The sequence below is a fragment of the Chanodichthys erythropterus genome, chromosome 4, assembly GCF_024489055.1.
Source record: "Chanodichthys erythropterus isolate Z2021 chromosome 4, ASM2448905v1, whole genome shotgun sequence".
Lineage (NCBI taxonomy): Eukaryota > Metazoa > Chordata > Actinopteri > Cypriniformes > Xenocyprididae > Chanodichthys > Chanodichthys erythropterus.
The window spans coordinates 398,899-426,824 of NC_090224.1; the positions used below are offsets into that span (position 1 = coordinate 398,899).

Here is a 27,926-nt window from a genome sequence, read left to right on the forward strand (position 1 = left end):
GAACTTGCCAAGTCCTAACTACCAAGGACGCGAGTCTGAACTTGGTGAACTTGGTTTTGAGAAAGGCCTAGTGTCAAAACTCTAGACGCTAGGGATGGGCGATATTATCGCTTGCGATAAATACCGTTGAAAATTCTCACGATAAAAAAATTGTCTCCTCGCGATAATTACGATAAGTCTAGTTGTTGACGTATTTCGTGCGCGACCGATTCACTGTTCACGTGTGGAGTTAAAATAAGCATGACGAAAGACGTGAGGCTGAGGAGCAGCTTGTTGTTAAGCGAAGAGTTCCCTTCACAATTTGGAACTGGTTTGGTTATAGAAAATCAGATGTGGAGCAAGCTACAGTAATCACTATAAACAAATGTTCAATGAATGAGCTGTATGTCATTCACGCCATCATCACCCGGGTTTTGATAGCGCGCGAGTGCAGGTGAGACCTTGCCAGTTGCCACTTTAAACATTCAACTGTAAGACGCAAAAGAGAACTTGCGCGCGCTGTGAGGAGATTTGTGTGTACTCATCCGAAGCGCGTACACGGAGAGCTGCGTCAGATACATTTTGTAAACTATCTGAAGACATAGTTGGGATTATTACTTTTTGACACAGTTAGGGCTGTTACGGTCGGCATGACAATCGCGCCACCGCGGTAGTGTGACATTTTTTATATTTATATATATATATATGAGGTCGCGTTAACTGTTTTTGTTTTTTAGCAATGAAGGAAAAAATATGAAGGCCGTCCGTCATTTTGAAAGATTACTGAGGCTGATGTAGCTTGTCAATGTAATTCCCACCTCTGCCCAGTAGGCGGTGAGAGCGCTTCAGTGTGGCAGCAAAGCGCGAGTTCAGTCTCCAGAATAAAATGATGCGTTTGATTACAAGCACTCAGTTTAGGTATATTTTATAATCATAAAGTTATGATACTTATTCTTAATTCAGTTTCTAATCCAGTTCGTTTTGTTTTAAATGGTTTGTTTTCTTATCTTTCTTTTTCTTGCTGACTAATGACTATCAAGTTTATGGTGTATATATATATATATATATATATATATATAATATTATAATATATATATTATAATATATATATATATATTATAATATATAAATTATTGTCATTGGTATCGTTATCGCAATAAATACCTGAAATTATCGTGATAATTTTTTTAGGCCGTATCGCCCATCCCTACTAGCCGCATAACATACAGATAAAATGTCACGCACTGTGCAAAGCAACTATTGAAACCTACTAATTCACTGGCTTGTCATGTTGTTGAAATAATGTACTAGCAAACCTTATTTAGCATTACATATCGATAAAATAATTACTTGCATACTGTAACGTTAGTTACCGTCATATTATCTTACTAGCTATGTATTACTTATAGAAATAATGCATATAATTCATATAGTTACATTACATGTATTGCAAAATACGTAATGTTTTGAGGACCAAGTTTGTAGTCAAAGTATAGGAAGGCCATAGTCAATGTAAATCATATTGTTGATGTTTAATCCGTATCAGTGAATGTGCTATAACTGTTTATCTGCCGTCATCGGTCCTGCTTGCTTACTAGCCTGCGCGTTCTCGGCAGGCTCCGTTGTGATGGGGGAGGAGCTGTGGAGGGAGGGCTGTAGCGCAGCAGAGAGCAAGAGGTAGTGACCTGTGAGTTGTGCTTGTTCAAATTTTCAGGCTAAGTCAACGTTTTCTAAAAACTCCCTACTGCAGCTTTAAGCAGTTACACGCGCCTGCTGAAATATACATTTGATTACATTTTGGAGAACAGACCGAAGAAGATCCGTCAATGTGTATTTGATCATTGTTTGTGTCAAGTTCAGATATGTGCGCGAGCACATGTAAAGAGTTTTCTCTCTTCTTTAAAATGTAACGTTAGCTGTATACATTATTAATATAACGATACATTCGGGTTACAGATGCTAGAAATAATGCTTGTCTCTTCTATGTTTGTTGAAAAGATATCTAATTATGATAATAAATTACATATCTATTTAAATAATAAACAATGACATGCTATTGTGTGTGTGTGTGTGTGTGTGTGTGTGTGTGTGTGTGTGTGTGTGTGTGTGTGTGTGTGTATATATATATATATATATATATATATATATAAAAGTAACTAGTAACGAGCTACTTGTAAGATTTTTATTGGATACTTTTTTACTCTTACTCAAGTAACTATTAGGATTATTACTTTCACTTTTACTTTGAGTAAATATTTCTAAAAGTACTTGTACTTTTACTTGAGTACAGTTTTTGGATACTCTACCCACCTCTGGTTACATGTTAATGTTCTCATGTTGGATGGTTGTTAGGGCTGGTCTGCTGGTATTTTGAACTATGCCCTTATAACCTGAGTGCTCTGATCTATCTTTGGCAGACTCCATCCATGAAGCGCTTCAGTGCTAATGGGTCTGTGGAGACTCATGAACGACGTCCAAATCAATTAAGACAACTCAACAGAACTGGCAAGCTTAGGTATTGTAATTGTATATATTTATCACCCATGGTGAATGGGTGAAAAAGAGTAATTTTATAATTATTATAGCTTAAAGTGTAATTTTAATTATTCCGTTGATTAGTAGTACATTGCAAACATCTGCTCTTAAGTCTTTTTTTATCATCTGCAATATTTAACAATATTTTCGTCAGATATTTATACTCATCCCCTTTGTTGTTGTTCATGATCTCCCAGTGAAGCAGCTCATTCAGTGAGTGTGCCTGCGCCCCTCAATCGAACCAGCTATCTGATAATGAGCCCAGCTCCGTCCCAAGGAGTTGTGGTTCAGGGGCGGCTCTTCCAACACTCACAGTTCTCTGCTTCAAGCAGAAAGCTGGAGCAAAGGTATGGCACTGGACCAACTGACCTTACAGAATAACAAGTGGCCGATGTTTGACATCAAGTAGGTCATAACCTGCTCTACTACAAATAGCATTGGGAGTCTTGATTTTAGTTAACAGTAAGCTGTTTTCAAGTGCAAAGGTAAAACAATACGAGACATAAGCCTCTGTGTTTTTGATCTGTCAGAATTTCCCTTTATGTCTGTAGTTTTGGTCAAATAAGCTACATTTCACATTCTTGGATTCCCAAAAAACCTTTTGAAATCAGGCACACTTGACCTTCCTTTACTTAAGCTTCTCCCCCACGTCTGTTGTGAAATGCATTGTGTGGCTTGTTGCAGGTCACAAACATTACTGTCATTACATGTCATTACTACAGAAAATAGTCTGTCCATCAATTTTAAAAACCAAACTATTCACAAATAATGTTGACCGAGCCTAATTTGAATTGAACCCAGAACATCAGATATGATGTTTAAGTGGATCTGCTGTATTTCGGAATTCTTATGATGTTTGCCAATGTGTCTCATCTGCAGACCTGATCTGATCCAAAGAGTCGAGTTGGAGAACATTCTTCTCACCTGTCCCAAGATTTCAGGTAAGCAGACGGAGCAGGTCCCGCACCAATGAGTTTTCTTACTTTCTGAACTTACTCAAAGTAAAAACATCTGACAGATAAAGTTAACTCTTCTGATGGTACTGAAGGAAAGGGCACATCAACATTTAGAAGGGAATGTGAAATAGGGCTGTGCCGGAGAGCGTGACAACCAATATCAGGCAGGTGGTGTGCAAATAAATGAATAAATAAAAAGTTGCAGATTACGTGGATATTGGTTCACAAGTTAAGTACATAGCTTTGTTTGCAAAAAAAAAAAACAGTTTAGAAACGAAATTTGTGAATATGGAAACACTTGGAATGTTGCCTAATGAGGGGTAGGTGAATCCATTAATTTAGTAATTAAGTAGTTTGGAAAGATAGCATTTACTTAAATGAATTAGCGACAAAGAGAGATTGTGCATGTGAATTATTTGTGTCTGTGCAACATCTCTCTAATAATAATGAAACTGCAAGTTTAATTACATCAGATAGCATACTCCTGAATGTTTGTGTATGCTCAGCGTGATCTCCGGTCTTTGTGTGTGTATTTTGCGTGGTATATTAATGAATGGCACATTAATATAGATATAGAATAATGAACCTGCCCAAACACCGCAAAACTGCTGGTGGATTGGCCCTTGGCCCTGGTTAATTAAAAAAAAAAAAAAAAAAAAAGATGCCACTGTCACAGCCCTAGTGTGAACTGGTTACTGGAGTTACTTTATGAGCAATCAAGTAAATGTTACATCATGTAACCTTTTTTTTTTCGAAATTAACAAAATTAAATAATGAGCGAAAATTAAAACCATCTTCCGAACCATGTTTTGCCTTATCCTTTACCGATAATTTATATCCGATAACTGATACGCAGAATCAACTGTTTTTGACATGATTACAACACCACTGAACTGAACAAAAGCATCAGCAGCAACACCAATGTTAACAATAAGCAAAATAAATGTAGAATGTCAAATGTTTTCAAATGGAGAAAATAAATTAAAGACAGGAGTCATATCAACTTTGCAGAAATGTAATACTTCATTTTAAACTACAGTTTTAGTAGATTTATAAGCTGTTTAATAGGCTAAAGAGTGAAGAATAATGCTGGATAATGTTAAATACCTAAATAATATTCTCTGGAATATTGGAATATAACAAACAAAACATTGTATTTTATTGCATTTCTCAACTGGTATGTTATATCAGAATTATTAATAATGTTTTTGTCATTCTAATTTATGAAATATCTGCTGACAAAGTGCTGTTTATCTGTACATTTACACAGAAATACTCAAACTGCGCTCGCCCTTGGAAATGATCATCAATTTCCATAGAGTTGTCTTTACTTGGATGTTTATTAGCAAATTAATGGTTATATAGTAAATGTTTATATAATTAGTGTTTTAAAAAAGTGAATCTTGTTAAAAGTTATATGCGGTGACCGTGCTGGAGCATTTCCTGAGCATCAACCCGCTGAGTGAACAGCAAAATGCAGAATAATGGTGATCATGCGTGAAATTGTCAGATCAATTGTCAGATTTCATGCGTGAAATTGTCAGATCAGGGGCAAAATACCTGTCTTATTATATCCGTGTAATTAATTTCACATGCATTTTTTTTTTCTCCAAATATCAACATGATTACAAATGTGATTTTAACAGTTCAATTAACAAGATGTAATATTAAATGACTTACATTTTAGACACAATGGGTCTCATTCATGAAACATTCATAAATATACGAGTAAATATGTGAGTGATTTGCACGTAAAGAGACCTTCCCGAAAACTCTTCTCCTGATTCACAAATACTTCGTAAACGTCAGAAGTGATAGTGAAATGTGTGTGTGTGTGTTAATGAATTCCAATCAGTCGTAAATGGGACGCGCGTGCACGTTCATTCTCAATTACCATAAATCCCGCCCATTAAATCCGACTGACAACTACATGGGCATCATATTATGACACCAAACAAAGGATTTTGGACATTTTATAGGAAACAATTTCCATAACAAATAAAGGGCCATTAGTTTGCCCAACCGTATTGAAATCTATCCATTATTTGATTAAAGTGCTCCGTTTGCAGATGCTATATCTTATACCTCATCTTAAAAAAAAAATTCTTCTTATTCCTATCCTTTCACTTCCCCTAATCCCTCTCTATTGTAGTTTAGGATAATCTGAGCACTGCCTATAACTTGTATTATGAGCACTTCTTGTTTATTTGCCTCGTCATGACGACTCGCTTGTAGTATTCCTCACTTGTGAGTCGCTTTGGATAAAAGCGTCTGTCAAATGAATAAATGTAAATGTATTACTGGCTCTCACAATAAAAGTAAAAAGAAAAAAACGTATGTAATTACTATATATGATATTTTTTTCAAAATGCTGTGTAAATATGTACCTTATTAAGGTGAATTAAAATGCAGCCTTATTAATGAGCAAAACGTTCGGATGTTAAACGCACTATTTACGCATGGCTGGGAGCAGGTGTAGATTTCTTTCGTACCAACTAACATTTGGAAAATACGAACATTTTAATGAATCCGAAAATTTACGCCAGAACCACTTTACACACGATTTACACAAAAATTCGTTCTGCTCTAGTTTCATGAATGAGACCCATTATTTCCTGTTTTTGCTCTATTTCACCATCGAAAATAGCACCAAACAAAGCCACAGGACTATTTTCCATCTATAAGCAACACACCGTTATGTTTCATTTCTGAATGAATGATTCAATGACTTAAACATTAAGACAGTTAAATGCTTTGTTCCTAAATGAATCAGCCGTTATAATGAACCGGGTGACTCACTCATTAACAGCGACTTGCTGCCACCTACAGGCAGTTTTAATTTTACATTTAGAGTATCTTTTTTTTTTTTTTTTTATAATTTCAAAATATCAATAATTGACATATGCAATGTTTAAAACATCAAAATATTATTAATGCATTTGTAACTGCAGGTTTGATATACATGACTGTTGTTCCGCTGTACATCACTAGATTCAGAAGACATCACTGTTAAGAGACGTGTCCATCAGAAACGGCGGATGATGAACAATAATCCTGATCCTGTGGGCAAACCAGTTGAGGTGAGACATTGAATTCAAAAGTCGAATGTGCATTTTTGTAGTTTTCATTACATTTTTCAGTTAAAGGCTTGGGTTTACCAAAAATTCTGTCATCAATTACTCACCCTCATGTTGTTCCAAATCCATAAAACCTGAGGGCTTTATATGATGAACAGATTTCATTTAGGCTTTTATAGAGTAGGGCTGTATGATTAATCATATTTTAATCATGATAACAATTTCTCTTTCTGTCTCGATTCATTCGTCAGGAGTTTAAATCCCCCAGACAGGGCCTTTCTCTTAAAAGGGTACATTTTCTGCCCAGTGTTTTACTTAATCTTCTCAATCTGGCAACCGTGCGCACATGCTCTGTCTGGGCTGCAAAAAGAACTGATGATCTGACCACCCGACAAACATGTATGTTGGAGTTTAGCAATGTTCATTGTGAAATTCTGCTCGAATGAATGTCATACAGCCAGTCTGCATTCCTTCACGAAGCCCTGTGTGCTGTCAGAGTCTGAGTGAACTGTCAGAGTTTTGGGTGAATAGACTTTCAATGCAGGGACAGAAATCTTTCAGATTTCATTTAAAAATATCTTTATTTAAGTGGAATGATCATCTTATGGGTTTGGAACAACATAAGAGTGATTAATTGATGACAAAATTTTAAAGAGTTAGTTCACCCAAAAATGAAATTTCTGTCATTAATTACTCACCCTTACGTCATTTCAAACCAGTAAGTCCTGCGTTCATCTTCGGAACACAAATTAAGATATTTTATGAAATCCAAGATGTTTTTTTGTTTTGTTTTTAATCCCCAATAGAAAGCAACGTAATTACAGTCATTCACGTGAGATGTTCATGTGAGCACCACGATGCATGCGTGTGATGTTGACGCTGGAGCTGGCCAATACTGAGCCGGCATTTGGACGTAAACAAGGAAGTGCTGAACTGCGTTCACTCCTTCAAATGAGTATGAGTTTGACAGGGTACAGAAGAAATTGATGAATAAAGTCATTATTTTTGTTTTGTTTTTGAACACAAAGTATTCTCGTCGCTTCATAACATTAAGGTTGAACCAATGTAGTCACATTGACTATTTTAATGATGTCTTTAGTACTTTTCTGGACCTTGAGGGTAATTACGTTGCTTTCTATTGGGGATAAAAAAAATCTCTTGGATTTCATCAAAAAATATCTTACTTTGTTCTGAAGATCATTGAAAGTCTTACGGGTTCAGAACAAGATGAGGGTGAGTAATTAATGACATAAATTTCATTTTTGGATGAACTAACACTTTATGTGTGTAATGTTAAAAAGTGTAAAAGATGTCTGAGTTTTGTTCGGGCCTTCCTACACCCAGCAGCCCCTTCAGCCTGAAGATTACCTCACAGTTTGTGGTAATTGTGGCCAGTCAAGTGAGGACCATGTAAAATGTGACAGCTGTGGATATATGCTACCTGCTGAGACTTTGCCCCTTTCTGCTGTTACATCAACACTGCCTCCTCGCCCCTCCGTTCGCTCGCAGCTGCCCAGCCTTCAGATAAACAGAAGCTTTTATGAGCCCACCACTGGGGGGTGCTCTCAACAGCTAGATGTTATAATAAACCCATCGGTGCGGATCACACATGGAAATATGCTCCTCCCGCACAATGGAAGACCCATTGCTACTTCTGGGAGCTCAGCTTGTAATGGACACAAGCAAGCTGGAGGCAAGAAACAGCAGGTCACCAAACCATGTGAATTAAATGACCCTAGTAAGTACACTACACTTCAAACTCTTACATCACATATCATTCTCAAACATTCGTTGGTTTGTTTTCAGTTAGCTGGTTCAATTAGCTTAGGTTAGAAAGGACCAAAAGGCACCATAAAATGATATGATAACTTTGTGAGGAAAAGACCCAAATTATAAGTAGGGTTGTAACAACTAATGGATAATAGATTCTGAAAATATTCAGCAACAAATTTGATCATCGATTAATCGCATCTGTGTGTTGTGCATGAAAACAGCTGCCAGTCATTATACAGTAGTGAATAACGCATTTCTATAGACAAAACACATTTGAAATATAGCAGAGGCACAGACTGAGCTGCTATGGGAAAAGCGCATGATCTACAGGTGCTGGTCATATAATTAGAATATCATCAAAAAGTTGATTTATTTCACTAATTCCATTCAAAAAGTGAAACTTGTATATTATATTCATTCATTACACACAGACTGATATATTTCAAATGTTTATTTCTTTTAATTTTGATGATTATAACTGATAACTAAGCAAAATCACAAATTCAGTATCTCAGAAAATTAGAATATTACTTAAGACCAATACAAAGAAAGGATTTTTAGAAATCTTGGCCAACTGAAAAGTATGTACATGAAAAGTATGAGCATGTACAGCACTCAATACTTAGTTGGGGCTCCTTTTGCCTGAATTACTGCAGCAATCTGGCGTGGCATGGAGTCGATCAGTCTGTGCCATTGCTCAGGTGTTATGAGATCCCAGGTTGCTCTGATAGTGGCCTTCAGCTCTTCTGCATTGTTGGGTCTGGCATATCGCATCTTCCTCTTCACAATACCCCATAGATTTTCTATGGGGTTAAGGTCAGGCGAGTTTGCTGGCCAATTAAGAACAGGGATACCATGGTCCTTGAACCAGGTACTGGTAGCTTTGGCACTGTGTGCAGGTGCCAAGTCCTGTTGGACAAATAAAATCAGTATCTCCATAAAGTTGGTCAGCAGCAGGAAGCATGAAGTGCTCTAAAATTTCCTGGTATACGGCTGCGTTGACTTTGGACCTCAGAAAACATAGTGGACCAACACCAGTAGATGACATGGCACCCCAAACCATCACCAACTGTGGAAACTTTACACTGGACCTCAAGCAACGTGGATTGTGTGCCTCTCCTCTCTTCCTCCAGGCTCTGGGACCCTGATTTTCAAAGGAAATGCAAAATTTACTTTCATCAGAGAACATAACTTTGGACAACTCAGCAGCAGTCCAGTCCTTTTTGTCTATAGCCCAGGCGAGACGCTTCTGACGCTGTCTGTTCAAGAGTGGCTTGACACAAGGAATGCGACCGCTGAAACCCATGTTTTGCATACGTCTGTGTGTAGTGGTTCTTGAAGCACTGACTCCAGCTGCAGTCCACTCTTTGTGAATCTCCCCCACATTTTTGAATGGGTTTTATTTCACAATCCTCTCCAGAGTGCGGTTAGCCCTATTGCTTGTACACTTTTTTTCTACCACATCTTTTCCTTCCCTTCGCCTCTCTATTACTGTGCTTGGACACAGAGCTCTGTGAACAGCCAACCTCTTTTGCAATGACCTTGTCTTGCCCTCCTTGTGCAAGGTGACAGTTGTCCAAAAGATGACCATTGACAAATCAGCAGTCTTCCCCATGATTGTGTAGCCTACAGAACTAGACTGCGAGACCATTTAAAGGCCTTTGCAGGTGTTTTGAGTTAATTAGCTGATTAGAGTGTGGCACCAGGTGTCTTCGATATTGAACCTTCTCACAATATTCTAATTTTCTGAGATACTGAATTTGGGATTTTCCTTAGTTGTCAGTTATAATCATCAAAATGAAAAGAAATAAACATTTGAAATATATCAGTGTGTGTTGAATGAATGAATATAATATACATGTTTCACTTTTTGAATGGAATTAGTAAAATCAACTTTTTGATGATATTCTAATTATATGACCAGCACCTGTATGTTATCCAAATCTTGAGAATGCTTTATATGTGCATCAAATTAACTTGTCAGCTTTTGGTTTGACGTGGCTCGTTTTGGCATAGGGCTGCTCGTTTATGGCAAAAAACATTATCAAAATTATTTTGGTCAATATTGAAATCTCGATTATTTAACACACCTAGGGAACAACGTCTCTTTCACGGCTTAATGTGCTTTTAATAGCACAGTTTAATATCAAGCACGTCCTGCAGTTTAACAACAGTAGACTGCAATTTACATCACTCTCTTATTCACCTGTTTTGGATGTTAAGTTTGGGTTAGGAAGGAATGAAAGCGCACCGCTGTGAAGGCAACATACAATAAAGGAACAAAGCAGCACACAATAATATTGCTTATTATAAACATTCCAACATAAATATTATACTATATTCTCAATATTCAAGTACTGTTTAATCTGAGTTAATACTGAGTTACTAATACTGAGCTAAAAGTTTTTTTTGATCAGGCTAAACCAAAAGCTGTCATATGAGATAACACCAGTAATCCAGATCTGTGTTGTCTGTGTGTTTTGATGAAATGCAGTTGTGCTGTCCAGTGATGACGATGACGAAAGTGATAATGTCAGCAGCACAGGGACCGTTAATCGTTTAGACAGTGTGTCGCCACGGCCCGCAGACTCTGCCCACTCATCTCCAGCGCCCTCCGGTGGTCGGGTGGAAGCAGCGGTGAAAGCAGCTGATGAACACGAGGACCCTAGTGCTGACTTTTTCACACAGGCAAACCACAAAAACCTGCTGCCCAAGAGGAGTCGCATGAGAGATCCAGTAAGCAGTGTTACGTGCATCTGATTTATTTTTTTATTTTTTATTTTTTTATATAATTTGTAGAGCACCTGCCATGCAATAATTGCAATAAGCTTAGTGCTTTGATACTTTTGATATGAAAATAAATCTGAGCTTTCAAATAATTTTAGTTTTATTACAAAAAACAACCAATAAATAATGTTTTGGCGCTTCAAGTGGCACGTGAACCAAGCACCTTTTTACTCCTAACTATGGCTCCAGATAAATACAAAAATGTTGAAAGATACAGTACAACTTACTGAAATGCATATTGTCTCAATCAGTGCTTAAACCGCAGAAAGATGTCAATAAAACAGCTTTTAACCTGTCATGTAATGTTGCATTTACCTCAGGAAAATTATTCAATGTCCATAGCTCCATAACTAGAAAAAATACTAGAGAGGAACATTTTTATGCATTCTTTTATTATTCTTTTATATTACATTATATTTTTACTCAACCTGTTAGGTTAATGTCTCATTTATTGTATGTTTATGTAAATCTGTAATGAAAACAAGTTTTTATGATAGCCACTAATTAAATGTTATATATAATGGTATATTAGGGCTGTCACGATTCCTCTATTAAATTTGAGTACCCAATTTTTTAAAAAAATCCTCGATTCCAAAATACCGGAAGTGGTGCATTCCACAGACGAGAATCCATGAGCCGCATTATTAGACCATTTTTTAAGGCTGCATGATATTTTATTACCAATTAAAAATCATACTCTAGTATAGGTCTATTATGAATTCACAAAGGCTGTGATCCAATTAAATAAATATATGTCCTGCAGGTTTAATATATGCACTTTAATTATTTACATGCACGTAGGTTACATGCATCTCCGAGTGGCTTTGTTCACAGTAAATGCTGCTCCAAATGAACAGTTACCATTTACATGCGTGGAGTGCATCTCAAACTCCATCTCTGCATATGCTATGTGTGGCAAGCTGGGCGGGGGGGGCGAAAGCTGTGGGAACTGAGGAGCTCTGGGAGGATAAAAGGAGGAATGATGAGAGAGGACCGGGCCTGTACTCTTTATGTTGTCGTTTTATTATGTTTATATGCGGCAGTCCGTGTGGGCTGCTGCTTTATTTCTTGTACGCTTCTTTGTGAGGGCTGCCCTTCTTCACAGTGTAATGAAGTTAAAGGGTTCAGGGATTTCAGGATGCTTCATCTGGTAACACAATGTGTGCCATTTCATTAGATTTGTAATGTAAATCATTTATACACCTACGCCAACACAGTAGAAAACATCAATATCTTTCTAAATATGTGTACTGTTCATCGTGATTTCAAAATAAAAGTTTAAACCCTCAGTTTCGGGTTGCATGTTTTGATGTCCACAATGACTTGGTGGTTGTAGCATTTCTATCATAAAGAAGTTGCCAAATATTAAAGATTAAGCAAACATTTGAATATCATTTGGCCGATATTAAAAAGGGTATCAAACTACATGCTGTAAGTGTAACAACAATCTCCTGCCCTCTGCAGGAATTGGTTATAATTAGTGATCGACCGATATTGATTTTTTATAACCGATACCGATCATTTGCATGTTTATGTACCCGATAACCGATATGCAGAACCGATATTTATTAACTGTTATACTTCTGTTTTTGACAATTATTACAACACAAATGAGCTGAACAAACCATTTTATTTATAACAATCACTCCCTCCTTGCATACGAAAAAAAAAAAAAAAAACTTTACTGAATAATATGTATTCAGTAAAGTAATGTAAATATAATGTTAAATGTAAATGTAATATTAGCTAGAATATATAACATTGTCAGGAAAGTAACAAACAAAACAGCATACATCATTGCATTTTCCAACTAGTGTTATTAATTATTATGTTTTGTCGGTCTAGATCATGAAATGCTTTCTGACAAAGTGCTGTAACTTATCTATGCATTTAACATTACACAAAACTATAAATTGGGCTACTCAACCGCGATCGCGTGTGGAGATATTAAATAATTTCCACAGAGCTGCATTTATTTAGATTTGTATTAACTAAATAATGGTTATGTAGTAAATAAAATGATTATCTAATAAAGTTAAACAGCACTTGCCAGTTGGCATTTTATGATCTAAATTTAATCTAACGTTAAATCATGAAATGCCAACTGACAAAGTGCTGTTTGACTATAACTTAATCAACCGCGATCGCGCATGGAGATAATAAATAATTAATTTCCACAAAGCGGTAGGCTATATTTATATGTGTATTATTAGCGAAATAATTATGTAGTAAATGATAATATAATCTAGGGTGTTTAAACAAGATAATCTTGTCAAAAGTTTCATTCAGTGGCCGTGCTTAAGCCTCCTGATCATCCGTCAGTTGCTAAGCAATATGAACGAACTTTTTCTTCTAGACTAATGGTGAGCAAATACAACAGATAGAGAATTAAATTCAGCGCTTTTATTTTCAACATGCACTCATTCACGTCTGTTTTATTTAATTCATGTAAAGTTACGTCTTTATTGGGGCAGGACATGACGAATTACACTACGTGACTCAGTGAGTTCGTCTCAATTGTTTAGAAACAAGCTGCATAAATTAACTATATCAGGAATGTATGTGTCAGATCTCATTTGTGCATGTCTGTTATGTTAAATAAATTTGATTAATTAAAGCAAACCAAGTAGAACATATACTTTACCTGTGCACTGAGTTGTTGTTGACTGATCTCCTCAGACGGAGGAAGTCTCAAAACGGCCACAAGATGGCGCCGTAAATCGGCGAATCCGATATTACAAAACCGACACCCGATTATGGAAAAATGCTTAAATATCAGGAAAAATATCGGTAAACCGATACATCGGTCGATCACTAGTTATTATACATGTACATGTAATGCACATATACATATAATGCACATTAGTTGATTGTTTATGTTATGTATATTATATTTTAGCAGTGTTCTATAGCACCATATGATTACTTGCTTTTGATACTTTATTTGAACCAAATATTATTGCCTCGTTATATACGTCATTTATTTCAGTGTTGAATTGAGCAGCTGAAGTTGTAACCTTTTAATTTTAACTATTTTAATGTAGCAACTGACGGTTTCTTAAATAGTTCACAGTATTAGTTGAGAAGTAGTTTTTTTGAATCAAGAGCTTGTGAATCAGAATCAAATCAATTAGTGAAATTAAATCTTCAGTATCCCCTCATAACACAGCATTAGCAAGTAGCAAGTCATGGTTCATATCTGTAAACTAGACATGAGATTATGACATGGATCAGTCAGAAATTTGTATCATATTATGAACGTGAGAGAATTATTAATCCCTGGACAGTTTATATTTTAAGAAACATGCAGATCTGAAAAAATTTAAATCTCTACAGGATGTAGAGTGTGTATTAATTTGTTTGTGGTGTGCTTGGAGTGTGCATTTTTTTTTTTTTTTTTTTAATTGTTATTTTGCTCTTCCAGTTTGGGAACACTGTGTTTGAGGATCCATCTCCATCTAAGAAGATGAAAATGGGGCAGGTGCAGAAGTTGGACAGTATCATTCTGGAGTGCAGGAGTGTAAGGATTGGCACACTACGCAGGATGGTCACCAAACCGGTTGTGGTGAGATCACTTAAACCAAAAACATGCTTCAGATCACATGCAGAAATTAAAATGGTCATCATTTACTATTCTTCATGTCATTCCAAAGCCGCAAACAATCTCTTTATGAACTTTTTGAAGCATCAAAGTGTTAGTTGTGTGGACTGTCAATGGAGGCACAGAAATATCTCAGATTTCATTAAAAATAACTTCCTTTGTGTTCTGAAGGTGAACGAAAGTCTTGCAGGTTAAGAACGACATCAGTAAATGATGGCAGAATTTTCAATTTTGGGTGAATTAATTCTTTGTTTTTTTTTCCCCCCTTTTAGTTTACAGTGGATTACATTCAGCTGGATACAGAAGGTAAGATACAGCTTTGAAAAAAAAAAAAAAAAAGCTTTGAAAAAACTTCCAGTTTCATTTGTCATTTTTTACTGTGGTGTTTTGATTTGGAGGTCCTGAGGTGGACGTGTTGGAGACAGTTTATTTGAAGTCGTCAGAGCTGACCAGATGTGAGTGGTGTAACGTCAGGAAGCTGCCAGTTCTGTTCCTGCAGACCACCGATGAGGAGTGCCAGCGTTTACAGGCTCAGCTGCAGATGTCTCAGGACAATGGAGGAATATGGTACGACTGCAACGGCAACAGTGAGTATCGGAACTGAATCATATCAAACCAGCATCAAAAACTTAATGATGAAAGCATTTCCTTAAGGGTCATTGCACAAATGAAAAGTTAGTTCTGTGAAAAGCTTTAGCAGCATTTCCTTGTAGATGCAGCAACAGACTAAAGGCCAATTCACACTGCACTGACCAACGTGGTTAATCACTTCTTAAACATTCCACGACCCAACAAATGCCGAATCAAAATGTTCAGTTGGTGAAAACAAGCACTGACCAACACCACATGTACAAACCCGATTCCAAAAAAGTTGGGACACTGTACAAATTGTGAATAAAAACAGAATGCAATGATGTGGAAGTTTCAAATTTCAATATTTTATTCAGAATACAACATAGATGACATATCAAATGTTTAAACTAAGAAAATGTATCATTTTAAAGGAAAAATAAGTTGATTTTTAAATTTCATGGCATCAACACATCTCAAAAAAGTTGGGACAAGGCCATGTTTAACACTGTGTGGCATCCCCTCTTCTTTTTATAACAGTCTGCAAACGTCTGGGGACTGAGGAGACAAGTTGCTCAAGTTTAGGAATAGGAATGTTGTCCCATTCTTGTCTAATACAGGCTTCTAGTTGCTCAACTGTCTTAGGTCTTCTTTGTCGCATCTTCCTCTTTATGATGCGCCAAATGTTTTCTATGGGTGAAAGATCTGGACTGCAGGCTGGCCATTTCAGTACCCGGATCCTCCTCCTATGCAGCCATGATGTTGTAATTGATGCAGTATGTAGTCTGGCATTGTCATGTTGGAAAATGCAAGGTCTTCCCTGAAAGAGACGACTTCTGGATGGGAGCATATGTTGTTCTAGAACTTGGAAATACCTTTCAGCATTGATGGTGCCTTTCCAGATGTGTAAGCTGCCCATACCATCAGAGATGCAGGCTTCTGAACTGAGCGCTGATAACAACTTGGGTTTTCCTTGTCCTCTTTAAAATGGTGGTGCTGGAGACTAAAGGGTTCCTGATGGTCTCACACTTAATTCTTCACCTTAATTCTTAATTCTTTTGCAGTTAAAGGGATAGTTCACCCAAAAAAGAAAATTATTTACTCACCCTCAAGTAGTTCAAACCTGTATACATTTCTTTGTTCTGCTGAACACAAAGGAAGATATTTGGAAGAATGTCAGTAACCAAACAGATCTCACCCCCCATTTAATACCATAGTAGGAAAAATAAACACCATAATAAGCCCATGTTGTCTACTGTCTGTAGCTATTTGAATTATTACGGTAGTGCAAATGGTTCAAGAGTTAGAGTAATGTGAATACAGCTTGGTTGGGTGTGTCGCTGACGACACATCCGGTTCTAAAGGGTTAAAGAACTCCGATAAACCATGCAGTATATTGTCTTAGTTGTGTGTTTTTTAGTCATAGCGTTTCAGTCTTCTGTTTATTCAGCTACAGCGATTAGTATGGTACCCATAGGGATTTCCTGGAATGGCATGCTTTATCGTACTCCTGCGAAGCATATTTGGAGTTCCTGCGTGAGAGCTTCCAAATTAGTGCAGCTGTTTATAGCCCCAGACATAGGAATTTTTTCAAAGTGATAAATAGGGTCCCACACAAATTGTGACCTCTGTCATGTATGTATTTGTTTTCATTACTGGATAGATATACTGTGAAATTGCTCAAAGCTTGGTAGTGATTTTGTTTCAAGGTCACTTTGTTTTCTTCATTTCATCATTGTTGGTGATTTTACTGCTTACATTTGGACTAAATCTGAAATGTTTTCTCTTTTTATTCCCTTTCTTATTCTGCTGATGCTCTCCAGACGATGAGAAGTATATTGTGTTGATTTTTGAGAGCGGCCCCAACATGCAGGAACAAGTGTTTCTGGAGGATATCTTTGCTGAAATTGGCCGAAATAACAAACTGACAGATTTCCCTAAGAAGATCAATTTTGATGAGGCCAACGTTAGACTGGTTGAGTACAATAAAGCCTCCAAAGAAAAAGAAAAGGTGAATTATGTTGCGCTCATTCATAATTATTCTGATTTAATTTTAGATTCATCTATGTGTTAAAATTGCCAATATTTATCCTTCACCTTAGGTTAAAGATGACAGAGTTGCAGAATCAGCAACACCATCTTCATCACCCTCAGCATCCCTTTCGGTTGTGACGGTTACCGTGGCAACAGCAAATATAGCCCCAACAGCCCCCATCCCTTCTCCAGCGACTAGCTTCCCAACACGCATGTCTGCTCGGCTCCAAGAGTACTGTGAAGAGGATGATGAGATGGCAGAGCTCCAGCCAACTTTCACTGGTCCAATTGTCAAGTAAGACAAATTACATTGTAATTTTTTTTTTTTTTTTGCTTTGACAGGGCTCAATAAGACTTTTTCTGCTAGCTCAGTCCGGCCAGTAGTACAAATTAGGTTTTCGCCAAAATCAGTATTGTATCTGGTCGGTATTGAAAATTAATTTATTAATTTTGTGCAAAATGCGATATCCGTTAATATATAGAAGAAGAACCAAGGATTAAGAATCACCTTGGAGCTCCAAACTCAAACCATGCGGCAGCAACAAATGTAACATTATGACAGTATCGGTATTGGGCCCGATACCAAGCTCTTGTACTTGTACTTGTGCTTGTACTCGTACTCATAAAAATACCCATGATACCAAAGACCGTTACCTCATATGACGTAACTGACAGAATTTTCAGTGCACAGAGACACCGACGGAAACAGTGCAGAAACAGTGTCAACCTCAGAGGTGTGGAAATACTTCAAAATTAATGATGACAACACACACATTGCGAACTGCATGCTTTCAATCAACCAATTAGTGAAGGCAGGATAAGTCTCTCTCTCTTTCTTTCTTGCGCGCAATCAGTTGTCCTTGCGCCTGAATGGTCAAACGCACACACAGTTGTCAATTTCCATTGTGTGGAGTATCTCACATAAATACAGTCGGTTATGGCTTCAGTGAACGTAAACATTGGGGGGAGAACAGGATATCCATGGATTCGGTCTTAAAGGGACCGTAGCCTATATTTAGTCATTAATGTTAATAAAACAACAAAAGATGTTAAATAAATGTATACATGGTAAATAAACCTACTGTATCTGAAAAACAAGCTTAGTTAATTTGTATCTCTATAGTATTGTTTGTGATTTGTTTGTAAATTTGTTTTTATATAACAATTATATATATATATATATATATATATATATATATATATATATATATATATATATATATATATATATATATATATATATATATATTGGTAATTATGCCCTTTGAAGGTTATTGGACACTGTGAAATTTTTGTTCTTTAAGTTTGTGACAAGCACATTATTATTACTAAATTAAGAAGCTGTCCTATATTCATTAGACTCACTGTGTAATGGAAAACTGCAACATCACCAAAAAAAAAAAAAAGAGAGAGAAAGAAATTACTAAATGTATAAGCATCAGTATCGGCGAGTACTAGAAAAAAAGTATCAGTACTTGGCTCTTAAAAAATGGTATCTGTGCATCCCTACCACATACGCTTGACCGGAAGAAGCGGAAGTGGCGACTGTGGCATAATAATGGTTCCGCTGCTCTCGAGCCTTGTGTCACACTTGTCTCTTAATAGCAATTGCTCTGCTCTGCTTCATTCTACAGTAATGTTCATAATTCCATCCATGAACATGATTTTTGTCCGAGTCCAATCAGATTCTTTCCACCGGCTGTGAGGTGAAGATGAAAGGACAGTGAAATCTTTGGCATGGCAAGATAAAAATCTGAACCACTGGCCAGACCAGACCAGTAGAAAAAGTCTTTAGTGTTGATCCCTGTCCAAAATCCATGTGAAACAAATAAAATATTCCATCCATCTACAAAACAGTAAATGCAGCATTGATGATATACTGTTTTTTTTGTTTTTTTGTTTTTTTCCTGTAGGTTGTTGGTTTACCCCCCACCGCCTGCTAAAGGAGGAATCTCTGTAACCAATGAGGACCTGCACTGTCTGAATGATGGAGAGTTTCTCAACGACGTCATCATTGACTTCTATTTAAAGTCATTATCTTTATTTCAATCAATATTGAGTGTTGAGACCAAATACAGTGCTTTGAAAACCATAAAAAGTACACCCCATGAAAGGTTCTATTAGGACATTTGGAATTTTTGGGACATTTGGTTTATTTGGAATTTTTATTGATTGGTGAAGCTGATAAGCTTTAACAAGAAAATTTGACTTTAAAGTAGAGACCTGCGTGGGCGGATTTTTCAGTCCCGCTCCCGCCCGAGACATTCATGTTTTGTCCCGCTCCCGCCCACAAATTCCCGCATAAAAATAGTATGTATATTTTGTCAGTACATTCATGAAATTTACATGAAATATTAAGTTATGTGTTGCCACAACATCCCAGCATAAACACTCTCGATAAAACATTTATTAAAGCATCAACATTCACAAACCACAGTTAGCTTTAACCGAAAAGCAAGCTGACGCGTGCATGGTTTGGTATGGACAGAATATGTGCAAAGAGCACTTCTTTTATAATGACTAAAAAGCTGACTTGTGAGATCTCAGTTCATCTCAGATCTTCAGCTCAGTTTTTAGTTCTTCTCAAACACACTGTTATGGATTAGCTGTTACAACTATCAATTCCACATATATCACAATGACACCATTGTGCTTCACAGTTGGTTGGAGGTGCAGGTGTTTGGTTTGGAACTGTTGCCAAACAACTCCACCTTTGACTCAAGTCCTGTTCTTTATTTAGACATTGGTTGGTGACCTTCCCTGTTGAATCTTTGGCTTAGACGGATTGTCAGCGGTCTGAAACATTCTTCTTTTTTGGTGCCTTTTTTTATTTTACATTCTTGGGGTCTGTTTGCACAACAACAATGCACTAAAAATGGAAAAGTTGCATTATTCATAACATGCCAATTGTTGGCGATATCACTTTGTAAAGAAACATGACGTGCCTAAAAACTGAACACATAATATACAGTTGTGGTCAGAATTATTGGCACCCTTGGTAAATATGATCTAACCTTTCATTGAAGGACAATAATTGAAAGTGGGGGGGAAAGTCACATTATGAAATAAATGTTTTTCTCCAAAACATGTTGGCCACAATTATTGGCACCCTTTTATTCAGTACTTTTTGCAATTTCCTTTTGCCAAAATAACAGCTGAGTCTTTACCTATAATCCCTGATGAGTTTGGAGAAAACCTGACAAGAGATCAGAGACCATTCTCTACAGATCCTTTAGATTCCCTTCTTCTCTTCAGTTCACTCCACTCATTTACTTTAGGGTTCAGGTCAGGGGACTTGGATGGCCATGGCAGAAGCTTCATTTTGTGCTTAGTGACACCTTTTTGTGTCGGTTTTGATGTTTGTTTTGGATCTTTGTCCTGATGGAAGATCCAACCACGGCCCATTATTGGATTTCTAGCAGAACTGGTCAGGTTTTTATTTTTTATCTGTTGGTATTTTATAGAATCCATGATACCATGTATCTGAACAAGATATCCAGGACCTCCAGCAGAAAAATAGGCCCACAACATTAAAGATCCAGCAGTATATTTAACTGTGGGCATGGGGTACTTTTTATCCATGTGTGCACCAAACCCATCTGGTGGGTTTGCTGCCAAAAAAAGCTTTTTTTAAGTTTCATCTGACCATAGAAGCCGGTCCCATTTAAAGTTCCAGTCTTGTCTGACAACTGAATATGCTGGAGATTTTTTCTGGATGAGAGCAGAGGATTTTTCTTGAAACCCTCCTGAACAACTTCTGGGATGTAGGTGCTGTTTTCAATTTCAATTTATTTATTTTCAATTTATTTATAAAGCACAATTAAACACAACTGCTGTTGACCAATGTGCTGTACAAAATAAAAATGACAGTGTCACAAAATAAACGACAGAACATCGAAACAGGACATCAACATCACCTGTCATATAGAATAGGACAGATCGAATAAAACAGTTTTTAACTTAGATTTAAAAATCTAAGTTGTTTGATATTTTTTTTTAGTCTTTCTGAGACTCAAGACTCAACTAATCTCTGCATATCTCCAGCTGTGTTCCTTGGGTTGAGTCTTTTGCCACTCAAACTCTCCTCCTCACTTCACATTAGGATGATTTAGACACACATCCTCTTCCAGGCAGATTTGTAACCTATTTAGTTGACTGGAACTTCTTAATTATTGCCCTCATAGTTGAAATGGGGATTTTCAATGTTTTAGCCATTTTCTTACAGTCACTTTCTATTTTGTGAAGCTCAATTGTTTTGCTGCACATCAGAACTATTTTCTTTGGTTTTACTCATTGTGGTGAATGATTAAGGGAATTTGGCCTTTTGTGTTTCCTCATGTTTATACTTCTGTGGAACAGGAAGTCATGGCTATAATGGGAATATACTTCAGAGATATTTTACATATATAAAAAATTCAAGGGGTGCCAATAATTATGGCCAATGTGTTTTGGAGAAAAACATTTATTTCATAATGTGATTTTTTTTTTTTTTTTTTTTTTTTCCACTTTCAATTAGTAGGTTAGATTTTTGCTAATTTTATGAATTAAAGATCAAAAGGATAAACAATGCAGATTTATTTTTATATTCATCTTTGATCAATTTACCAAGGGTGCCAGTAATTCTGACCACAACTGTACATGCACATGATGTCACCATTTTCACAAATGCCCCCAAAACATCAAAACGCATGAAGTTGTAGTTATGCAATTGATGTAGTTATTAATGGCCTCTACATGGGTCTCCTAACTTTTTACACACAAGAAATTAGCATGTCAGTCTTTTAAGCTGCTGAAGTCATTACAAAAATGACAGTTGAAGTGTCTTTTCTTAAATTAAATTTCCACGATTGACAAAAATACATTTTTCATGGGGTGTACTTGATTTTGTATGTGAGTTTGACATTTTCTGATAAGCATTTGTACTGTCTGCTACTAGATATCTGTTTTTGGAGAAGTTAAAGAAGGAAGATGCTCACCGTAGTCATGTGTTTAGCTCATTCTTCTATAAGAGACTCAATCAAAGAGAGCGGAGAAACGCAGTTGACACGTCCAGCATACCGTGAGCTTACATAATTTACTCAAATATTCACCTTTTCTTGGAGCTCACTTAATGTGCTGTTTAGTACTGTGATTCATTTTCATTGTGATTCATTGTGACTTTCATGTGTTTCAGCATTCAGAAGAGGAAACACAATAGAGTGAAGACATGGACACGTCACGTGGACCTCTTCCAGAAAGACTTCATCTTTGTGCCCATCAATGAGTCGTTAGTGTTTATCTCCATTTAACCATCAGTTACGAGAGAAGACTTTAAATCACAGTGAAAGACATTCACATGCGTCCCTCTAATTAAAGTATAGTATAGCTTAAATTGTTCACATAACAAATGGATATCATGGATTGCTTTTTATTTATTAAATTCATGTTAACGTTAAATAGCTTCAAATGCTTAGTATTTTATATTAAATATATTTAATATAAATATTATTAAACTTAATATATATTTATATTAACTTCCTGAGTGATGTGCAGGGTAATTAAAACTGAAACCATAAAGCATTTTCATTACTGTTGTTAGCTGATATAAAATAAAATAAAATGTGAAAAAAACTTTAACTTAAATTAAAATTAAATTAACTTAAGTTTCAAAGGCAACATTTCCCATTTTCATTTAGTTTCACTTGATGTGCTAAAATAGCTAAATCTAAAATGAAAATAAAAATGTATAAAAACTATATAGACATATTTTAAAGTGCCTGTTATGCTATTTTAAATGTTCCTAATTTTGTTTTAGCAGACTCCTACAATAGGTTTACAAGCATCCAAGGTCAAAAAACACTTTTATTTTCTCATAATACACACCTCACACATCACCTCATTTCTCAAAGAGTCTGAAAATGGATTGTTTGAAGATTCAGTCTCTCTAAACCCATCCTTTTCGAGAGCTACCCTGCTCTGATTGGTCAGACTGCCCAGTCTGTTGTGATTGGTCGACCGCTTACAGCATGTGGCGGAAACAAAACACCCATTACTATCTGAATTTCAGCTCAGGCTCTTCCTCAGCACTTGATGCACCATGATACATTGATACAGTTTTACCGTATCAATTCTAGCGCGAGTCTTCATCATTTTGAAATTCATGCAAAGTGGATTCACAGCACAGAAAACAGCGTCTTCTCAACATGTCCAGTCTCAGCTACAACTACAGTGTTTGAGGGTCAAAGTAGATGTTCACGAGCAGTCAATGAAGACCATAAGCATTGTGCAAATTTGTTAAATTGTGTAGGTTTGTAACAGGAAGTGAGACTGGAATTACTGATGACTTGTTTCGGCAGTTCAGAATCTTTTATTTTAGGAGATGATAGCTTTATTTGTCATGCACTTTGATCTTTTACATTGAATTACATTTGAACTCTGCAGACCTTTTACATTCAGAAACAGCTATATTACAAACTACATGAAAGGTAATATTGGAAAAAGCATAATATGGGGCACTTTAACAAAAAACACACTAAAATGACAAACTTTATCTGAAATTGGATTTTTGTTTGGCATGTTTTTAAATTGACCTGTAATCTCATGGCCTGTCTTTCTATGTCTGTCTAGTGCACACTGGTATCTTGCCATAATCTGTTTTCCGGGTCTTGAGAAGGCTCATGTTGAGCCAAACCCGCTGTACCAGCCTCAAGCTCCAGTCCATAGCACTGCTGTCTCCTCCAGCCCACCCACAGATGGAGGTTCGGATGAGCTGGTAGACAACAGCCAGCACACAGCTGTCCTGCACAGATCTGCAGCTGAGGTGAACAGACAGCCGTACACAGGTGAGCAGATGTGAGCCGCACGAGTGAAAGGAGACTGTCAGCTGCTGAAGTGTCACTGCTTCACCTCTATTTGGCTTTTATTGCAGATGGTTTACACAGAATAATCGAGTGTTATGGAACAGATGACTCCCAGTATTCTGATGACCAAAGCTCATGTCCGGTAATTCACATCAGTTTGGATAATCTGGGGTCAGAGAGATTATTTTATTTTTTTTTATTTATTTTTTTTGAAGTAATTAATTCTTCTATTCATCATGGATGCATTAAATTTGTTTCTTTAAAAACATTTAAAAATCTTACTAGTCCCAAACTTTTGATAGTAGTGTAAATACTTAAAAATGTAAATAAAAAGGTTATGCATGCAAACAGCTGCATTGGGCAGCAATGGAACTGTTTTGACTAACAGAAAATTGTATTTAGTGAAATATTTTAGATTCCAACATCTGTTTATTTTTTTACCCAAGAGTTCTCTCATTGACATTTGTTGCTTGTTATCTGTGTTTTCAGGATGAGTGCAGCGATGACAGCACTTTGGTTGATGAATGTGGGAGCTTTGACCGAGCAGAGTGGACGTCCAAACCCACCATCTGCAAACAGTGAGAGCTAATATTCCTCACATATTGTTAACCGAATAATTTTAATATTCAGAATTAGCTTTTATTTTTCTATTTTCTATTTTTTTATTTTATTATTTTATTTTTCCAAGTAGTGTTAATTTTGTAAACTAAAACTGAGAAAAAATAAAGTTTGTCAACAAGCTTTTTTTTTTCCATGACTAAGACGAGGTGATGACCAGACAATGCTAACGTCCTTAAACGACAACTTTGACTATATCAACATGCAATATCATTGACAAAAAATTTAATAAAAAAAAAATGAAAATAGGAGACTAAAATGTAGTTAAAAAATAAAAACTTTACCAAAGATTCTCTTCATTTTTGTCAAAAAAATAGGAGATTAAATATTACAGGCTGCTATACAAGCCTTTACGACAGGGGTGTCCAAACCTGCTACTGGAGAGAGACTGTCCTGCAAAGTTTAGCTCCAACTTGCCTCAACACACCTTCCTGGAAGTTTCTAGTATGCCTAGTAAGACCTTGATTGGTTCTGGAAGGCAAGCCTGCAACCTTTAGCCAAAAAAGCCTAATGGCTAATGCTAACGCTCCGCCTCTGCCGGTACGCAGGGAAGGAGACCAGAGGCTTTTTGAATGGATGTCATGGATGAGAGGCTTTACTATGCTGATTAAACAGCTTTTGTGAGGAAATGGCTAATCGTTTAATTTATCGACTGCCTGTTTGCTAATCTTCAGCATGTTTTACAGTAAACAATACTTTCGTTGGGAACTATATGTAGATTTTAGCTTGATAAAAATGCATTTTTTTAAGAGAAGGCAGACTAGGGAATGTTGCGACTGATGTCACTGCCATTACATGATAGGCTGAGAGGTGCCGCACGTGATTTAAGTTAGCCGTTACGCCTTCTCTAATGGTAAGAGATACAGACCCTCTCATCTCCCTATAATATACAATCTTTGGCTAAACTCTAGGACAGGGACCCTCCAGTAGAAGGATTAGCAGGAGCGATCTCTATTTGAGATGTGTGTCATTCAGTCGGTTTTGTGTTCTGTCACAAACCACTCGCACTGTTTGGTGTAACTAAATCTGCCATCAAAGTTTATAAATTATTAATAAATCCAAACATGTATCTTGACCACTGTTTGTGATTGTGGTTTCTGAATAAATGCACTTACACAACCTCTGTGACGATACGAAGGTTAACTGAAAGCAACTTGCACTGACATTTCTTAAAATATGTCAGTGCCATTGTTTTGTCTCAAGATGCACACCAGTAATGTTTTTTTTTTTTCTTTTCTTTTTTTTTTCTAAGGCGATGATGAAAAGCAGAAGCACAAGCCATTCAGATTTGAACTGAAATTGCTTTTTAAATATCAGTTCAATTTCTAACTTGAGTTGAATTTTTATTCAGGATCGATTTATATCTAAGTTGTGAAGTTTGGTCATGTATGTTTTTCAGCACTCTTTGTCATGTTATTGAAATCCACAGGCCTTGCATTCTGATCATGGACTCTCTGCGTGGACCGGCACGGTCGACTGTGGTGAAAACGCTACGAGAGTAAGTTACCACTTAGATATACAGAAGTGAAAATAAAACCTTTATTCAACATGGATTTGTGATTTCATGATCGCAGATGTTATACTTATGCATATACTTAGTATTAGTTCACTTTCAAATAAAATTTTCCTGATAATTTACTCACCCCTATGTCATCCAAGATGTTCATGGCTTTCTTCAGTCGAAAAGAAATTAAGGTTTATGATGAAAACATTCCAGGCTTTTTCTCCATATAGTGCACTTCAATGGAGCCCAAACGGTTGAAGGTCAAAATTAGAGTTTCATTGCAGCTTCAAAACATTCTACATGATCCCAGATGAGAAATAAGGGTCTTATCTAGAGAAACCATTGCTCATTTTCTAAAAAAAAAAATAAATAAATAAAAATGATAGAAGTTTTAACATTAAATGCTCATCTTGTTATATGTTTATATACTATATTGTTATATACTTGCACTAGCATATTGTATATGACAATTTAGTTCAAACTTTGACCTGTGGAGGGCAGTAATACAATTAGCAGTGTCTACACTGCTGTAATTCAAATAGAGAAGAAGAAGAGAGCTAGTTCAAGAAGAGCATTTATGGTTTAAATTTATGGTTAAAAAAAATTAGAATATGAGCGATGGTTTCTCTAGATAAGACCCTTATTTCTCGTCTGGGATCGCTGTAAACTGTAATTTTGACCTTCAACCATTTGGGCTCCATTGAAGTCCACTATATGGAGGAAAATCCTGGAATGTTTTCATCAAAAACCTTAATTTCTTTTCGACTGAAGAAAGAAAGACATAAACATCTTGGGGGTGAGTAAATTATCAGGAAATAATAATTTGAAAGTGAACTAATCCTTTGATGAATGTGAATTACTTTTTTTTCCCCTGTGGAAATCATGAAGAATCTGCACAGGTGTTTAAACAATAATGAGTGGGATTGAGTTATCATTTGTGTTGGAATAAGTGTTTGAGTGTTTGTCTTGGTGTTTGTGTAGATATCTAGAGGTGGAGTGGGAAGTGAGGAAGGGCTCTCCGAGGAGTTTCGGGAAAGAGGTAATGAAGGGCTCAAGTCCTCGTGTGCCCCAGCAGGATAACTTCAGTGACTGTGGAGTTTACGTGCTACAGTATGTGGAGAGTTTCTTCGAGGTGAGAGGACACATGGGAACAATGGACAACACTGCTTCATCCACAAATTCACTGAGGCTTTTCTGGCATTTCTCTTTCAAATATTACACGTGCACACACACACACACACACACACACACACACACACACACACACACGTGTTTGTTTTGCTATCAAAGTGAGGACATTCAATAGGTGTAATGGCTTTTATACTGCACAAACTGTACATTCTATCCCCCTACACTACCCCTACCCCTAAACCTACCCATCACAGAAAACATTCTGCTTTTTTACATTTTTAATAAAACATTTAATATGTTTTTAAAGCTATTTTAAATGAGGACTCATGCAATGTCACACGAGCAAAGACTAATAGAACCCAAGAGGCGACACTTTGATACTTTTTGGGCAACAGCCACTAGATGGTGCTCCGGTAGCGCGGCCTCCATTATGGGATGAAAATACTAACTGGACCATAGAATCCTTCACATCTTACACACCCAAAATCGGCGAATTTCACTCCCAAATCAGAAGCACTATAG

General features: G+C 36.6%; 1 protein-coding gene across 6 annotated transcripts in view; it reads left to right on the top strand.

Annotated features, from left to right (window-relative positions):
* The window catches only part of senp6a (SUMO specific peptidase 6a), a 44,904-nt gene that overhangs the window by 13,452 nt on the left and 3,526 nt on the right, over positions 1-27,926 (top strand). For 2 of the 6 annotated variants that reach the window (XM_067383546.1, XM_067383548.1), the window contains 19 exons: positions 2,397-2,494; positions 2,712-2,861; positions 3,394-3,455; positions 6,462-6,550; positions 7,892-8,285; positions 10,815-11,056; positions 14,532-14,672; positions 14,981-15,014; positions 15,107-15,295; positions 17,102-17,289; positions 17,381-17,607; positions 19,226-19,342; positions 22,249-22,371; positions 22,486-22,578; positions 23,919-24,133; positions 24,220-24,293; positions 24,641-24,729; positions 26,199-26,267; positions 27,255-27,405. In XM_067383546.1, coding sequence (XP_067239647.1) covers positions 2,397-2,494; positions 2,712-2,861; positions 3,394-3,455; positions 6,462-6,550; positions 7,892-8,285; positions 10,815-11,056; positions 14,532-14,672; positions 14,981-15,014; positions 15,107-15,295; positions 17,102-17,289; positions 17,381-17,607; positions 19,226-19,342; positions 22,249-22,371; positions 22,486-22,578; positions 23,919-24,133; positions 24,220-24,293; positions 24,641-24,729; positions 26,199-26,267; positions 27,255-27,405 — 2,745 coding nt within the window. Of the gene's footprint in view, positions 1-1,595; positions 1,657-2,396; positions 2,495-2,711; positions 2,862-3,393; positions 3,456-6,421; positions 6,551-7,891; positions 8,286-10,814; positions 11,057-14,531; positions 14,673-14,980; positions 15,015-15,106; positions 15,296-17,101; positions 17,290-17,380; positions 17,608-19,225; positions 19,343-22,248; positions 22,372-22,485; positions 22,579-23,918; positions 24,134-24,219; positions 24,294-24,640; positions 24,730-26,198; positions 26,268-27,254; positions 27,406-27,926 lie in introns of all 6 variants that reach the window. The other 4 variants (XM_067383549.1, XM_067383547.1, XM_067383551.1 and 1 more) reach the window with 4 other exon arrangements.